This window comes from Sesamum indicum, linkage group LG12 (assembly GCF_026168435.1).
Source record: "Sesamum indicum cultivar Baizhima isolate 11 linkage group LG12, ASM2616843v1, whole genome shotgun sequence".
NCBI classification, from domain to species: Eukaryota; Viridiplantae; Streptophyta; class Magnoliopsida; order Lamiales; family Pedaliaceae; genus Sesamum; species Sesamum indicum.
The window spans coordinates 3111957-3130746 of NC_142668.1; the positions used below are offsets into that span (position 1 = coordinate 3111957).

The following is an 18790-nucleotide window of genomic DNA, read 5'->3' on the forward strand; positions in this document are numbered from 1 at the left end:
TGTTTTAGACAATGATGGTTATAAATTTGCGATCAATAAAAATAGTTTTTATTTGATGATTGATAATAACTCTCATTTCCATGGTACATTAGTTAATGATTTTTATATTCTCCAACAGTCTAATGGGATTATGATTGCCCAACACAAACAAAAATTAGATATTCATAAGAAAACATAGTTATAGCACAAAAGGTTAGACCATATCTCGAAACATATGATGACGAAGTTGGTAGACTCAAAAAGTCTAGAGGTACATAATTTGGATGACCTACCAACTTGCGAATCCTATCTGAAAGAGAAAATGACCAAGAAGCCTTTTCTTCGACAAAGTGCGCTTGCCAACAGTCTTTTGGATTTGATCCATACTGATGTCTGTGGACCTTTAAATACTCCGGCTATAGGAAGATACTCCTACTTCATAACCTTCACCGATGATCACTCACGGTATGGTTATGTTTACCTAATAAGGTATAAGTCTGAGGCCTTTGGAGGTTCAAGGAGCATACACTTGAATTCGAGAATCAAACTGGCCGTAAAATTAAAACCTTTCGGTCAGAGTGAGGCGGAGAGTATTTGAGTGGTGAACTCATTGATTACTTAAAAGAGATGGAATTCTCTCTCTCAATGGATACCACATGGAACACAACAACTTAATGGCTTCGCTCAAAGGAGGAATCGAACCCTGTTGGATATGGTTAGATCATGACGAGTTTTATAGGATTGCTCCCTGCTTCTGGGGACATGCTCTTAAGACAGCGGCCAAATTGCTTAACAAGATGCCATCTAAGATGGTGCCCCAGAAGCCATTGGAGATATGGTATGGCAAACCTGCGTCCTACAAGTACTTAAGAGTGTGTGGTAGTCCCGCATACATCAAGAAGCTAGTGGGAGACAAACTAGATTAAAGGTCTAATCTATGCAAGTTTGTCAGATATCCGAAAAAAAAGCTGTGGGATACTACTTTTATGATCCATCTGAGCAAATGTTTTTTGTATCAAGAAATGCAGTTTGGGAAAATGATTTTCTTGCAGATAGCCGATGCGATGAGGAAACAAGTGAGATACCTCGCCAGAATGAAGGAAGATCATTTGTGCCTATAGTTCACACTGATAGTGTTCCAGTCGTACGTAGGTCGACAAGGGAATCATGACCGCCTGATAGATACGGATTCTTGGGACTGAATGGTCACCTGGAAAATGACCTAAAAACATATGGAAAAGCAATGTTAGACATCAATTTGGATAAGAGGCTTGAGGCCATGAGATCACAAACGTACTCGAAGGATTCAAATAAAGTTTGTACGCTTGTAAACCCACTTAAAGGTGGTAAACCTGTTGGATGCAAATAGGTCTACAAACGTCAGCTTGGAGCTGATGGGGTGGTTACAGCCTTCAAGCCTAGGCTAGTGGCAAAAGGATACAATCAATGACCCGGGGTTGATTTTGAGAAAATCTATTCGCCTATAGCCACGTCCAAGTCCATTTGGATTATGCTTTCCATAGAAATATGGGATGACTATGATACATGGCATATAGATACTAAAATGGATTTTCCAATAGTTTTGTTGAGGAAGAGATCTACATGCACCAGCCGGAGGGTTTCACTTCAATTGTAGAAGAACAGAAGCTCTATCGTCTCCAAAGATCCATCTATAGCCTCAAACAAGCTTCCCAAAGCTAAAACACGTGTTTTGATGAAGTTTATACAGGGTTGTGATTTCATGAAAAATGAATTCAATCCTTATGTATACAAGAATATCAATGGGAACACGGTTGCGTATCTTGTGCTTTATGTAGACGACATCTTGCTAATTGGAAATGATGTAGAGATGTTGGGTGATATTAAAGCGTAGTTGTCGACACCATTTTCCGTGAAGGATATAGGAGAGGCTTCTTACATTAAGAAACTCATTTATTTGATGAGTGTCGCATTTCATCGGCGACAGACATGGCTCGTCTATGTGATTTTATTTGGTCGATTGGCTAGTTCTTGAATCCATTAAATTAACTCGTGGCTATAGTCAAGCCTTAGAGGCTTGGTCATTATGACTCGAATCCCCGGCTCTGATAGTACAGGAGAGTTCTCAGATTTGAAGAATCACGGTAGTCACGTGCGTAAGATGACTGTATATTGGATTTGTGCGAGAGGTGATGGTGTTTCAAACACGGTCATCATAATAAGCATTGTCCTGTGCAGTTAAAGTATGTAGAGAAAACAGTGAGTTTCAAGAAGAGAATTTGTCTCCTGTCAATACGTGACAGAAGTATCTCTTATGCATTTGGATATGCGTTTACTCTCTATGAACCTGTGACCACGATCATTCGCCAAATAGGAAAAGCGGTTCCTATGTCGAGCAATTTGGCGTAACGCGATTTAAAGTATTAAGCATAGACGCCTAGTGCAGGATGGGAGCCGACATGCAATTCCATGTCCTAGACTAAGCTGGGAGACGGTGGACGGAAGGACTATACCTTATAGACTTGAGAGCCTAAAACTTTACATGGTTATTCGCCTAGTCTCTAATGCCATGGACCGTTGCTAGACGGCTACCCATGGTGAGGGGATTTCTTGATTAATGGTTGTTTAATATTAGTGTCCGGCACAAGTCCAAGTCAAGATGAAAGGTGAACCTAAAGAGTCACACACAAATCACCAAAAAGGGACGAAGAATTAATTTGGAATTAATTCCATAAGTAATTGGATTACTTACAAATGAGAGAGATCCATTAGATGGAGGGGCCCAAGGATAAACTAATAAGAGTGATTTATATTGGGCTTGCCCTTATTATTTAATAAGTTGGATTTATTAATTAATAAAGACTTATTGGGCTCATGTGTTAGAATCGGTGACCTAAAATCCAAATAGATTCGCATACTTGTATTCTTGTTCTGACAGTAACTCAATTTTATGTAATATTATTCAGTGATAAAACGAGTGTACGCTATTGGCATTTAATTTTTTGTGCTCATTAGACAGATGTTTGCATTTCTTTCAAACATTACAACAAAGCCCACAAGCTAGTTTGACAACCGTGCAACAGTTAGACTGCGTATTGAATAGCAGTCATGAAACAAACTATCAAGGGTTGGATCTGAATGTTCCAAGTCGAGGACCACGAGAATGGGCATCGAGTGTCCTATGGAGACTTCCATTAAGAGTCGCATTCATTTCATCAGTATCGTGTTTCATCGGCGACAGACATGGGACGTCTACGCGATCTTAGTGGGTCGATTGGCTAAGTATCAAATTGATTGAACTGACTCGTGAGGATCGTCATATGGAAGCCTTAGAGGCTTGGTTGGTATGACTCGAATTCCAGACTCTAGTAGAATGGGAGTAGTCTTTAGACTTGATGAATCACAACAGTCACGTGCATGTGATGATTGTATGTTGGATTTGTGCAAGAGATGATCGTGTCTCAGATATGGTCATCATAAGCTTTATCCTTTGCAGTCAACGATGTATGGAGGACGGTGAGTTCCAAGAAGAGGATTTGTCCCCTGTTAGTATGTGATAGAAGTATCTCTTATGTATTTGGAGATGCATTTACGCTCTATAAACATACTACCACAATCATTGGTCGAATAGGAAAACAGGAACGTTGAGCAATTTAGCGTGACGCGATTTCAATTATTAAGCATAGAGGCCTACTGCAGGATGGGAGCCGAAACCCAATGCCCTACCTTAGACTAAGCTGGGAGATGGTAGATGGAAGGACTGTACCTTATGAACACGAGAGCCTAAAAGTTCACATAGTTATTCGCCTAGTCTCTAATACCATAGATCATTGCTAGACAGCTACCCATGGTGACGGACTTTCTTGATTAATGGTTGATCGAGAATTAATAATGAAATAGATTTAATGAATATTAGTGTTTGACACGAGCCAATTCAAGATGAATGGTGAACCTAAATAGTCACACACAAATCACCGGGAAGGGGCAAAGAAATAATTCGAAATTAATTCCATAAGTAATTGGATTACATACAAATTAGAGAGATCCATTGGATGGAAGAGCCCAAGGATAAATTAATGGAATTGGTTTATATTGGGCTTGACCTTATTATTTAATAAGTTGGATTTATTAATTCATAAAGACTTATTGGGCACATTTGCTAGAATCGGTGACGTAAAAGCCAATTAGATTGGCATACATGTAATCTTCTTTGGACAATAACTCAATATTATGTAATATTATTCAGTGAATATAATGAGTATTCGCTGTTTGCATTTCATTTGTTGTGCTCATTACGCATATATTTTCATTTCTTTCAAACATCATAACAAAGCCAACAGACCAATTTGATAACCGTGCACCATTTAAACTATGCATTGGATGGTAGTGTTGAAACCAATTGTCAAGGGTTGGATCTAAAATATTCCAAGTCGAGGACCTCGAGAATGGACATCGAGTGTCCTATGGAGACTTGCATTAAGAGTCAAATTCATTTTATGAATGTCGTGTTTCATCGGCGACAAACGTGGGACATCTATGCAACCTTAGTGGTCGATTGGCTGGGTGTCGAATCGATTGAACTAACTCACAGGGACCGCCACATGGAATCCTTTGAAGCTTCCTCAGTGTAACTCGAATCCTAGGGTCCAGTAGTTCGGGACTACTCTTTAGACTTGAGAGATCACAACAGTCACGTGCATGCAATGATTGTATCTTGAATTTGTGCAAGAGGTGACCGTGTCTTAGATATTGTGAGTTCCTGGAAGAGGATCCATCCCTTGTTAAAACATGACAGAGGTATCTCCTATGCACTTGAGATGCATTTATGCACTATAAACCTGTGACCACAGTCTTTCGTCAAATAGGAAAAATGAGTTCCTATGTTGAGCAATTTGGAGTAACGCAACCTCAAATAATTAAGCATAGACGCCTAGTCCAGGATGGGAACCGACACCAATTCCTTGTCCTAGAGTAAGAGCGGGAGAAGGTAGACGGAAAGACCGTACCCTTATGAATACCATTGCTAGATGGCACCGATGGTAACGAACGTTCTTGATCAAGGGTTGATCGAGATTGATTAATTAAATTAGGTTTAATTAATAATAACAATCGATACTAGCCCAAGTATTCGGTTTAATTAGGTTCATTAATAATAGCATTTGTGTGTGAACCTAAAAAGTCACACACAAATCACTGAGAAGGGATGAAGAATTAATTTGCAATTAATTTCAGTAAGTAATTGGATTACTTACAAATGAGAGATCCATTGGATGGAGGAACCTAACGATAAACTAATAGGATTAATTTATATTAGGTTTGCCATTATTATTTAATAAGTTGGACTTATTAATTAATAAAGTTTTATTGGGCTCATGCGTTAGAATCATTGACTTGAAAGCCACTTAGATTGGCATATTTGTAATCTATTTTGACAGTAACTCAATTTTATGTAATATTTTTCAGTGAATAAAATGAGTTTTTGCTATTTGCATTTCATTTGTGGAGCTCATTACACAAATGCTTGCATTTCTTTCAAACATCTCAACCAAGCCCACAAACTAGTTTGACAACCGTGCAACTATTGGACTGCGCACTGGATGGAAGTCATGAAACTAACTGTCAAGCGTTTTATCCTCCAAGATGAGAGCCTCGAGAATGGGCATCGAGTGTTCTATGAAAACTTGCATTAAGAGTCACGTCGTATTTCATCGGCGGCAGATGTGGGACGTGTATGCGGTTTTAGTGGGTCGAATGGCTAGGTGTCGAATGTTAGAATATGTGACCTAAAAGCCAATTTGATTGGCATGCTAGTAATCTTATCTGACAATAACTCGATTTTATGTAATATTAATCAATGAATAAAATGAGTATTCGCTATTGGCATTTCATTTGTTGTGCTCATTACATTTATGTTTGCAATTCTGTCAAACATCACAGCAAAGCCCACAGACCACCTTGAACAACCGTGCAACAATTGGACTGTACATTGGATGAAGGTCTTAAAACCAACTATTTAGGGTTGGCTCTGAAATGTTCCAAGTCGAGAACCACGAGAATAGGCTTTGAAGTATCCTATGGATACTTGCATTAAGAGTCACGTTCATTTGATGAGTGTCATGTTTCATCTGTGACAGTCGTGGGATGTCATTGCGATCTTAATGGGTCGATTGCCTAGGTGTCAAATCGACTGAACTGACTCGCAGGGATTGTCATATGGAAGCCTTAGAAGCTTAGCCTGTATAACTTGAGTCCTTGGCTCCGATAGTATGGGAGTAGTTTCTCAGACTCGAGGTATCACGGCAGCCACGTGTATGCGATGACTGTATTATAGATTTGTGCGAGAGGTCAACGTGTCTCGTACATGGTCATCATAAGCCTTGTCTAATGTAGTCAAAGCACGAGCACGGTGAGTTCCCAGAAGAGGATCCGTCCCCTGTAAAAAAGTGACAAAGGTATCTCCTATACACTTGGAGATGCGTCTACGCTATATAATGTTGATGCCACAGTCATTGGTCGAATAGGAAGAGGAGGTTCCTATGTCGAGCAATTTGAACACAATCTCAAATATCAAGCATAGATTCCTAGATCGGGATGGGAACTAACGCCCAATTCCATGCCTTTGATTAAGGCCGAGAGACAGTAGACGGATGGACCATACCCGTATGAAAGAGTCGATATGGTGGGGGAACGCGGTAGAAGCGTGAAATAAAAAATTATTTAAAACAAATCAAAGGGGTGTTCCCTTTGAAATTCCCAGTCATTTAGTGTTTGTCAAGAGTATAATAATAAACATTTAAACATGCTAGAAAAGTGGCTAGAGGGTGCAACAGAAAAGTATAGAAACAATATATGAAACTTTACCTTTCTGTTTCCATAGTTGAGCAGCAACGTGTGTTGTTCTCTTTACGTTCTCCCGTTCACTATAAGATCCAAATTAGAACCCCTCTAATTTGTCCACACTACACTAAGGAATAGATATAGTTCTTTTTCAATTGTTAGATAGAACAAAGAGCAAGAACAAAAACAACTCCAAACTAACACTATTGTTTAGCCCAACTAAGTCTAAAGATTCATTTAATCTAATAAAATAAATCTAAATTGATCCAATCAATTAATTAAGCCAATTCAAATAAATTAATCCAATTAATTTAAAGGTGTTAAGTCAAAAATTAATTAATTCTTGAGCCATCCATCAAATGGATTATTAAATAAATAATCTAATCATTTATGTATTCTCCTTAAAATAATTTAATCCAATTAATTAATTCATTTTCTTCTCAAATTAATTCCACCAATTCCATAGTGATTTGTGTGTGACTCTTTAGGTTCACACTCAACTAGTCTTGGATATTGTGTCAAACAGAAATAATTAATTAAATATAATTTAATTAATTATTTCTAATTAGCAATTAATTAGAAATGCTTGTTACCATGGGTGGTCGTCTAGCAACGGTCCATGGCACTAGAGATTTGGTGAATATTGGCGTGAACATTTAAGCTCTCGAGTTCCATACAGGTACAGTCCTTCCATCGACCATCTCCCAGCTTAGTCTAGGGCATGGAATTGGGCGTTGGTTTCCATCCTGAACCAGGCAACTATGCTGAATACTTTAGATGCGTTTACTCTATTGATCGACATAGAACATCATTTCCTATTCGACCAATTGCTATGGCCATAGACTTAAAGAGTCTAAACCATCTCAGAGTGCATAGGAGATATATCCATAATATAGTGATAGGGGACAGATTCTATCTTGGAATCCACCGTCCTTAATACATAATCCGACTACACTGGAAAAGGCTTATAATGATCACATCCCACACATAGTCGTGTCTCTCCAGATCCAAGATATAGCCATCATATACATGCGACTGCCATGATTCCTCGAGTCCAATAACTAATCCTGTACTACCGGAGTAGGGAATTCAAGTCATATCGACCAAGCCTCCAAGGCTTCCATATGACTATTCTCGCAAGTCAGTTTAATCAGCTAACAACCTTGTCATTTAATCTACTAAAATTGCATAAACATCCCATGTCTGTCGCCGATGAAACATGGCACTCATCCAGTGAATGCAATACTTAGTGCAAGTCTCTATAGGACTCTCAATGTCCGTTCTCGAGGTCCTCGACTTGGGACGTTTCAAACCAACCTTCAGAAGTTGGTTTCATAGCTGCCATCCAATATGCAGCCCAAGTACATGGATTATTCAATTGGTCTTTAGGCATTTGTTGTGATGTTAAAACACCATTCAACATATATAGTAATCACAATGAACACATGGTGCCATAGATGAATTCTTACTATATTCATCAAGATAATATCACATTGATAAAGATTTCTAAATGGTTCCCAAAATCGCCAATCCAATTGGATTTTTGGTCACCATTTGTAACACCGTATAGACTCGGGAGCCTAAAAGTTCACATATTTTTTCGCCTAGTCTCTAGGGCTATGGACCGTTGATAGACAACCACCCATGGTAATGAGCTTTCCTGATTAAGGGTTGATTAAGAATTATTAATTAAATTAAATTTAATTAATAATAGTGTTGGACACTAGCCCAATTCTAGCTGAAAAGTGAACCTAAAGAGTCACACGCAAAGTACCGAGAAGGGAGGAGGAATTAATTGGGAACTAATTCCGTAAGTAATTGGTTACTTACATATGAGAGGGATCCATTGGATGGATATGCCCAAGGATAAATTGATTGAATTAATTTATATTGGGCTTGCTCTTATCATTTAATAAGTTGGACTTATTATTTAATAAAGGCTTTTTGGGTTAATATATTTAATTGAATTAAATATATGATGGACTAAATTAAGTGGGCTTTACTTAAATTGAATTTAATAATTGGGTTTGGTACTTTAATTACTTAAAATTGGCCCAAGCCCATTAGTTAAGTTGGTGGAAATGACTAACAAAATCATTTTTGGAAAATACCATGTGAGTCATTCTTTATTTGAAAAAAAGGATTATTACCTTATGGATGGTTGAATGAACCTAGACATATTTTAATGCATCCATTCAAGGTAGATATATATGTATATGTGTGTGTGTGTGTGTTAGTCTTTTAGATTAACTAATGAATACATAACAAAGCAAGAAAATAATTTCCTCTTCCCCCTAATTTTTCCACTCAGCCGAGCCTCCCACTTGTGCACAACTTAGTGTGTTCTTCTCCTCAATTCTTTTCTAGCAAATCGAAGTGTGGACGTAACTTTAGAGGGCCTCTACGTTGAGGCCTTGGGATAACAAATCAACGAAGGAGGTCCAAAATAAATCAAGAAAAGGTAATTCTTGATTTACAATTTTTGTTTTACATTTTTCCCATAGCCTCGTCAATTTATTGTTGTTTAATTTTATTGACTACATAAAACGCTTGGGAACTTCAATGGTTCACCCCTTGGAATTATGGTTTCATTCCGATTCTATTTTAAGGTACACAATTTATTTTAACCACTTCTGCTTGCGCATTCCCGAGCCGATCCGCTCGCATTCGCATTGCTTTTCATCGAATAGATTGAACTGACTTGCGAGGATCGCCATACGGAAGCCTTGGAGGCTTGGTCAGTATGTATCAAATCCCCGGTTCCAATAGTACTGGAGTAGTTTTCATACTTAAGGAATCACAACAGTCACATGCATGCGATGATTGTATTTTTATTTTTGTAATAGGTGATCGTTTCTCAGACATGGTCATCATAAGCCATGTCCTGTGCAATCAAATCATGTGGCGAGGATGGTGACTTCCAAGAAGAGGATCCATCCCCTGTCAAAACATGATAGAGGTATCTATAATGCACTTGGAGATGCATTTACGCTCTATAGACCTATGGCCACAATTGTCCCTCGAATAGGAAAAAGGGGTTCCGACACCCGATTTCATATCCTAGAGTAGGCCGGGAATGATAGACGAAAGTACCGTACCCGTATGGATGACAGAGGCTAGTGGGAGACAAACTAGACTTAAGGTCTAGTGTATGAGGATTTGTCGGATATTCAAAAGAAACTCTTGGATACTACTTCTATGATCAATCTGAGTGAAAGGTTTATGTATCAAGAAAAGTAGTATTTTTGGAAAAGGACTTCCCTGTGGATAGCCAACGTGATGAGATGCTACTTGGGGAAACAACTGAGACGCCTCGGCAGAGTGAAAGAAGATCATTTGAGCCAATAGTTACCACTGATAGTGTTCAAGTCCTCCATAGGTCGACCAGGGAATCACGACCACCTGATAGGTACGGATTGTTGGGACTGACTGGTCAATTGGAAAATGATCCAATGACATACAAAAAAGCAATGTCGGACATCGATTTGGATAAGTGGCTTGATGCCAAAAGGTTTGAAATAGACTGGATGGATTAAAATCACGTTTTGACCCTCGTAGACCCACTTAGAGGGGTTCAACCTGTTGGGTGCAAATGGATCTACAAACATAAGCTTGGAGCTGACGGGGAGGTTACAGCCTTCGAGGCTGGCTCATGGCAAAAGGATACACTCGACGACCCAGGGTCAATTTTGAGGAAACCTATTCTCCTGAAGCCATACCCAAGTCCATTCGGATTCTTCTTCGCATAGCAGCACGGTATGACTATGACATATGGTAGATGAACGTGAAATGACATTTCTCAACGGTTTCATTGATAAAGAGATCTACATGGATCAGCCAAAGGATTTCACTTTTATTGAAGAAGATAGAAGGTCTGTCGTCTCTAAAGGTCTATCTGTGGCCTCAAACAAGCTTCCCAGAACTGGAAAACATGTTTTGATGAAGTTATAAGGGGTTATGATTTCATCAAAAACGAAATCGTCCCTTTTGTAAACAAGAAGATCAGCGGGAGTGCGGTTGCGTACCCTGTGCTTTATATAGAGGTTATCCTTCTCATTGAGAATGATGTCAAGATATTGGGTAACACTAAAGCATGACTGTCCACAAAATTTTCCATGTAGGATATGGGTGAGGCCTCTTAAATCATTGGCATCAAGATCTATAAGGATAGGTCTAGAAAGATGTTAGGACTCACCCAATCCTCGTATATTGAGAAAGTCATGAAGCCATTCAAGATGGAAAAATCAAAATGAGGATTCCTTCCCATGAGGCATGAGATTAAGATGTCCAAGAAGTAGTCTCCAAAAACTGATGAGGAATTTAAAAGGTTGCCGAACATCCCCTATGGTTTAGCCGTACGAACCATTCAGTATGTTGTCCAATGCATTAGGCCCGGTGTCTCGTAAGATTTTAGCGTGACGAGCAGATATCAGGCATGCACCGAAGAGGCGCCAATCAAGACACTACTAAAGTACTTGAAAAGGACTGAAGATATGTTCTTGATTTACGGTAGTGGAGAATAGATACTGGAAAGTTATAGCAATACTAGCTTCCAATTGAACGATGACAATTCCAAGTCGCAATTAGGTTTTACATTCAATCTGAATGGTGGTGTGGTTGCTCGGAAAAGTTCCTAGCAGGATACCACAGAGGATACCACTACGGAAGCTGAATACATAACAACTTCAGAAGCGGCTAAGGAAGCGGTTTAGATGAAAAACAACATTAAAGAGTTGGGTGCGGCACCCTGTATTGCTAAGTCCGTAGTTATCTTTTGCAATGACAATGGGGCAATAGCACAAGCAATAACCAAGATCTCATCATTGTTCCAAACATATTTTTAGACGCTACCATTTTCTTTGAGAGATGGTGAGCAGAAGTGACGTCAAGATGGACCGAGTCAGCTTAGAAGAAAACACAATAGATCCACATACCAAGCCGATATCGCAAATTGTCCATACTCGGCATCTGGATAAGATGGTTTTGAGGTCGATGGGTGATTGGCTTTAGGTCAAGTGGGAGATTGTTAGAATAGGTGGCCTGCAAGATAATTAGATTGGCATACTTTTAATCTATTCTGACACTGACTTGATTTTATGTAATATTATTCTGGGAAATAAAATGAGTACTCGCTATTGGCATTTCTTTTGTTGTGCTCATTACCCATATGTTTTATTTATTTCAAACATCACAATAAAGCCCATAGACCACTTTGACAACCGTGTAATAGTTGGATTGCACATTGAATGTCGATCATAACTAGCTGTCAAGGGTTGGATCTGAAATGTTTCGAGTCAAGGACATAAAAAATGAGCAACAAGTGTCCTATAGAGACTTGCATTAAGAGTCGCATTCATTTGATGAGTGTCATGTTTCATCAGCTAACAACGTTGTGAACTAATCTACTAAAATTGCATAGACATCCCATGTCTATCGTCGATGAAACACTATGCAATTTTAGTAGATTAGTTCAAGGTTGTTAACTTATTGAAATGACTTGTGGGAATCATCATATGGAAGCCATGGTGTCTGGTCGGTATGACTTGAATTCCTGACTCCAATATTATAGGATTAGTCATTGTACTTGAGGAATCATGGCAGTCGCATGCATATTATAGCTACATCTTGATTTTGGTGAGAGATGACTATGTTTTTTATGTGGTCGTTATAAACCTTGTCCACTGTAGTCGGAGTATGTAGTGGGAAGGTGGATTTCAAGATAGGATCCGTCCCAATTAGTGTATGATGTCTCATAAGTGCATTGAGATGGTTTAGACTCTTTAGGTTTATGGCCATCGCGATTAGTCGAATAGGAAATGGTTTTCTTTGTTGATCAATAGGATAAATGCATCTCAAGTACTCAACATAGTTACTTGGTCTAGGATGGGAACTGGTGCCAATTCCATTCCCTAGACTAAGACCTGGAGATGGTCGATGGAAGGACCGTGCCTGCTTGGACCATGAGTGCCTAAATGTTCACGTCAATATTCACCTAGTCTCTAGTGCCATGGATCGTTTTTAGATAGCTACCCATGGTGACGGGCGTTATCGATTGATGGTTAATTGAAAATAACTAATTAAATTAGATTTGAATATTTATTTGAGTTGGACACAATGCCGAAGTTTAGTTGAAGGTGAACCTAAAGATTCAAACACAAATTACTATGGAATTGGTGGAATTTATTTTGAACTAATTCAAGAAGAAACGAATTAATTTTTAATTAACTCAACAAGAACTGAATTAATTTAATCAAATTAAATTAATTAAAGGAGAATATTTAAATGATTGGATCATTTATTCAATAACTCATAGATGGATGGCTCAAAAATGATTATTTGGATTAATTATTTTGGGCTTAACACTATTGGACGAAGCTGATAAAGGAAGAAGAACAAAGAAGAAGGCCCATTAGAATGATAATGGGTCACTACTTTGTAATAGCTAGGCTTGTATTTGCATGTGGTGTATGTTTTAATATTTAGAGTATGTTGTGTTTGAAATGCATTAGTTTATACTCAATGATTAAAACTGATGCACGAAAAATTTTATAATGATGAGGCCTGGATTACAACAAACTTAACTCTCACTTGGATAGTCCAAGTTAAATATTAGGCCCATAATAGATTGAAATTCAAACTGTTTGATTAAATCCAAGCCTTCCATCCACATCAATGTGGTGTGGGTGCTACTTTCGCCCATTCCTGATCTTACAAGTCGTGGCATGTTTGGAATGGAAGAAAGCTACACTATTGTTGTGAACGAATGGAATATACTCCTATTTCCCTGTCTCGTGAGTCGTGGGAGACGATAGTTAAGATACTCGTTTGGTTGATAGGTCAGGCTTCACGCTAAGTAGCGTGATTCGCTTGGGGCCCTTGGGATCACGAAAAGATGAGTTGCAAAATAAGTTTGGGATCTCATTGGATGAGAATAGTATAAGTTACCTCGCATAAAGCCTTTCTCTGCATGAATCGTAAAAGCGAGACATGGAGAATTGCATTTGTGAACTCCAAGCCCACTAGAAAATGGTTTCCCGAAAACCCCACTTGAGAGTTGTGGGCCTATTGAAGAAATAGTGGGACGGATAAATGACTGAAGACCAAGTCTTAAATTTGATATTTAATATTACAATAATCCACAAAATTTCTATTTACATTTGATGTAGATGTCTATGAATCCACTTACTGTAATTCTTGAGGCTAATAAATTTAACAGAACAAACTACAATAATTGGCTAAGAAATCTTAGGATTGTCCTAGATTTTGAGAACCAGACCTATGTTCTGGATAGGTCGCTTCCTCAAGCCTTGCTTGAAAGGTCCACATGTGAAGAATGTTTGACGTTCGAGAAGTGGCATGAGGACAACCAAAATGTTTGTAGTATCGTACCTACGTCAATGACCAATGACATCCAGAAACAGTACGATAGGCATGATCATGCCCGATCCATAATGCTCTGCATTAGCCAAGTTTATGCAGTTTTGGACCGACATATTAGATATGATGTGACAAAAGCATTTTTTTATGCCAAGATGATTGAAGGGTCTTCTGTACAGGAGCATGGGGTTAAGAAGCTATCCCTCATGGAGAAGCTCAAGGACCTCAGTCTCTTCCTCCCTTCTTTGACCCGTTAATCGTAAACTATTACATGAATGGGCTTGAGAAAGGCCGTCATGAGTTGATTAACATGTTCGACCATTATGAGGCAATGATTGAAAAGTCTGCGTTGTCAGTATTGGTAGGAGAGACTGTGACCTCAAAAGCGAAAGGCAAAGGGGCCAGATGCTGGAAGAGGAAAAAGGGTGAGAAAGAATCGACTACTGCAAAAAGGAAGATGAAGGCTGTTCGACAATCATGAATTTCAAAATGTGTTTGCATTAATTACCATGAAAAGGAGTAATAGAAGAGGGAGTGTCTCAAAGTCCTCTATAATCAAGGTATAATTTGTTATTGAGCCTTAATATGACTCCTACTCCACTTCTTGGGTATCCGATACCAGCTATAAAGCTCATATCAACACATGGTTTCCAGGTTGTCAAACTGAGTAAAAGGCTGTGATCAACGATTCTAAAACTTAGCAATAGCAGGGACAAGGGTGGACTTAGCTATTAGTGATCATGTTAGGATAAAGTTGATAGGATATAATTATATAACCTAGCACGATCAAATTATGTTTTTCCATTGTTGGACAATTTGGATTACATAATTTTGATCAATGATGGTTATTTCATTTAACAAAGAATGGTTATTCTTGTCTACTAGGTTGTTTACATAATTATTTCAACACTATCTCATAATTGAATTATGAGTTCTGAAAAAAAATAGTAAAAATGGATAATCATGATAAACTACCAAATCTGGCATGCCAAGCTAGGTCACATTTCTCTAGTTCGAATAAGGAAGTTGGTGAATTCAACGAGTCTAGAAATAGACAAGTTGAGTTTACAAGCTCGCAAGTCCGTCCTAAGCAAGATAAGGACCAAGAAGCACTTTGTAGGACAAAGTGTGCTTGCCAATTGTATATTGTATTGGATTCAATTAGACATCTGTGAGTCATTGAATACACAGAGCCAGAAGGGGGTTCACAAGTCTAAAGACCTTTGGAAAGTTCGGAGAATTAGATTTGAAGTGGAGAACCAAACTAGTTGCAAAATTAAATCCTTCAATTGGATTGAGGTAGTGTGCATTTAGTGGGACTTCTTGAAGGATCTAATGAGAATGGAATCTCACTCAGTAGAGTACTTCTTTGGAGTGCCACAGTTGAATAATCTCTCTGATAAGGGACGGAGCGATCCTTGTTCGACTTGATTCGATCGTTCCTTTTACTGAACTTCCTTGGTCCACGTGGCATGGCAAGCCTGTTTCCATAACATACTTTAATACATGGGATGCTCCTGTATAAATTAAGAGATTAGTGCGAAGCAAACTAGATTTGTACAAGTTCAATTTATTATCCTAAGGGAAATTCAATTTCATTAGATAACTAAAGTGCGGAGTAGCTCCTTGAGGAATCAAGTACAGAGACACCTTTGTCAAATGTAACAAACATCATTAATTGAATTCTTCCACTAATCTACTAAATTCCAACCTCCTGACGGTTGACTAGAACACTTAAGTTACCTATTAGGTACAGGTCTGAGTCTGACAAGTCAATTAGATTATGATCTAAAGACATAAGGAGAAGCGATGTAGGACATCGGGTTGAATGAATAGCTTGGAGCCATGCGATTCGACATGGAGTACAAACTAGGATTGAAACTTCTTGTATTTGGAATATTCATCTGGATAAGGTCATGCAGGGTATGACTTATGTCGAGAATGAGTTAGAAGATCATCGGGAGCATAGTTGTGTTCCTAGTGTTTTAGTTGTAAACGTCTTACTCATTTGGAATGATGTGAAGATGTTAAGAAACATTAAAGCTCAAATATTATTCACGCAATTCTCCATGAAGAAATTAGATTGCTTCCCTTATCATAGAGTTATGTTGCCCAAGACTCTACATTCATTGGATCCAATTAGACATCTATGAGTCATTGAATACACAAAGTAAGAAGGGGGTTCACAGTCTAAGGAACTTTGGAAGGATCAGAGAGTTAGACTTGAAGTAGAGAACCAAATTGATTGGAAAAATAAAATCCTCCGATTGGATCTAGGTAGTGTGTATTTAGTGGGAGTTATTGAAGTATTTGATGAGAATGGAATTCTCACTAAGTTGAGTTCTTCGCTGAAGTACCATAACTGAATGGTGTCTTTGATAAGGGAGGGATCGAACCTTTTTGGACTTGGTTCGATCGTTCTTTTCGTTGAACTATCCTCGCCGATGTGGCAAGGCAAGCCTATTTCCATAATGTACTTTAGTATATGGGATAGTCCTATATACATTAAGCGACTAGTGGGAGGCAAACTAAGTTTGTACAGGCCCATTCGTTATCTTTAGGGAAATTTGATTTCATTGGATAACTGATGTGAGGAGTAGCTCCTGGAGGAATCATGTGGTGAGACACCTCAGTCAAATTTAATAAACATCATGTAGTCGAATTCTTCCACTAATCCACTAATTTCAGCCTCTTAAGGGATGACTAGAACACCTAAGTTACCTAGGTACAGGATTTTGAGCTTGACCAGTCAATTGGATTATGATCCAAAGACATAAGGAGAAGCGATGTCGGACATCGGGGTGGATGAAGGGCTTGGAGCCATGAGATTCGACATGGAGTACTAACTAGGTTTGAAACTTCCTGTATCTGGAATATTCTTTTAGACAAGGTCGTACAGGGTATGACTCTGGTCGAGAATGAGTTGAAAGGTTAATGGGAGCTTAGTTGTGTTCCTAGTGTTTTAGGTGTGAACATTTTACTCATTTGGAACGATGTGAAGATGTTAGAAAATACTAAAACACAAACATTATTTACAAAATTTTCCATGAAGAAATTGGATGGCTTCCCTTATGATAGGGTTAAGTTGTCCAAGACTCTGTCTTTGTGGACTGATGAGAAGCTTAGAAATATGTTTGACATCCTTATACCTTTTGTCGTTGACAACATGTGTATGTGGTTTGATGCACTACGTCGAATGTTGTCTGTGCTTTAAATATAACAATGGATATCAGGAATGTATCGAGAAGGCACTACATAACAGTCAAGATTACTCTTTAGTACCTGAACAAGGATTAAAGAAGTGTTCTTGATGTAAAGTCAATAAAGAGTTGATTCTGGAAGGCTATGGCGATAATAGTTTCCAGTTATATGTGACTGGTGACTAGTCTAAATTTGAATGTACATTCAGACCCATTGGTTATGTGGTGTCTTGGAATGGTTTCAAGCGGGATGTCATAATGGTTTTCACCATGGAATTCAAATGTAGAGTGACATTAATAGTTGCTCAGGAAGTGTTTTGGACGAAAAATCACATCCAATGGTTGAATGTGGAGCCTAGCACGGCTAAGCTAGTAGTTACTTGGAGGATAACAACTACGCAATGGCACAAGTAAAAGGGCCGAAATATCATCACAGATTCAAGGAATATTCTTAGACGCTACAGTTGGACTGCGTCACTTATGCAAAAAATATGATACACCCGTAACTATCACAAATTGCTCACTAAGATAGGTCTGAGGTATATGAGCGGTTAGCTTTAGATTAAGTGGGAGATTGTTAAATATATTACCAGAAAACAAATTAGATTAGCCATTTGGGGAACCATTTAGCAACTCTTATGAATATGATATTATCTTGATGAATGTAGTAACCATTCATCTATGGCACCATATGTTTGTTGTTCCTACTATTTATGTTGAACGATGTCTTAACATCACAATAAATGCCCACAGACCAATTGAATAACCCGTATACTTGGGTTGTGCATTGGATGGCAGCTACGAAACCAACTTCTAAGGGTTTCTCTAAAACGTTCCAAGTCGATGACCTTGAGACAGGGCATCAAGAGCCATATAGAGACTTGCACTAAATATTGCATTCATCGGATGAGTATCGTGCTTCATCGGGTATAGACGTGGGATGTGTATGCAATTTTAGTAGATCAGTTGACAAGGTTGTTAACTGATTAAACTTACTCATGGGAATCGTTATTGTAAGCCTTAGAGACATGGTCGGTATGAATTGAATTTCCAACTCCGATAATGTAGCATTAGTCCTTGGACTTGAGAAATCATGGCAATCACATACATATGATGGCTTTATCTTGGATCTGGTGAGAGATGATTGTGTCGTCGATGTAGTCGTTATACGCCTTGTCCATTGAAGTCAGAGTATGTAGTGATGATGGTGGATTTCAAGATAGAATCCATCCCCTATTAGTATATAATGGATATATCTCTTGTGCACTCTAACATAATTTAGACTCTCTAAGTGTACAACCATAGGGATTGGTCGAATAGAAAATGGTTTCATTTGCCGATCAATAGAGTAAACACATCTCAAGTACTCAGCATAGTTACCTGATCCAGGATGTGAATCGATGCCCAATTATAGAGAT

General features: G+C 38.5%; 1 protein-coding gene across 1 annotated transcript; it reads left to right on the forward strand.

Moving 5' to 3' along the window:
* The first annotated feature begins 13961 nt into the window (after positions 1–13961).
* LOC148784634 (uncharacterized) lies at positions 13962–14429 on the forward strand. The gene has a single exon (XM_088876257.1). It carries the CDS (start codon positions 13962–13964, stop codon positions 14427–14429), a length of 468 nt encoding a protein of 155 aa, XP_088732383.1.
* Positions 14430–18790: the final 4361 nt, after the last annotated feature.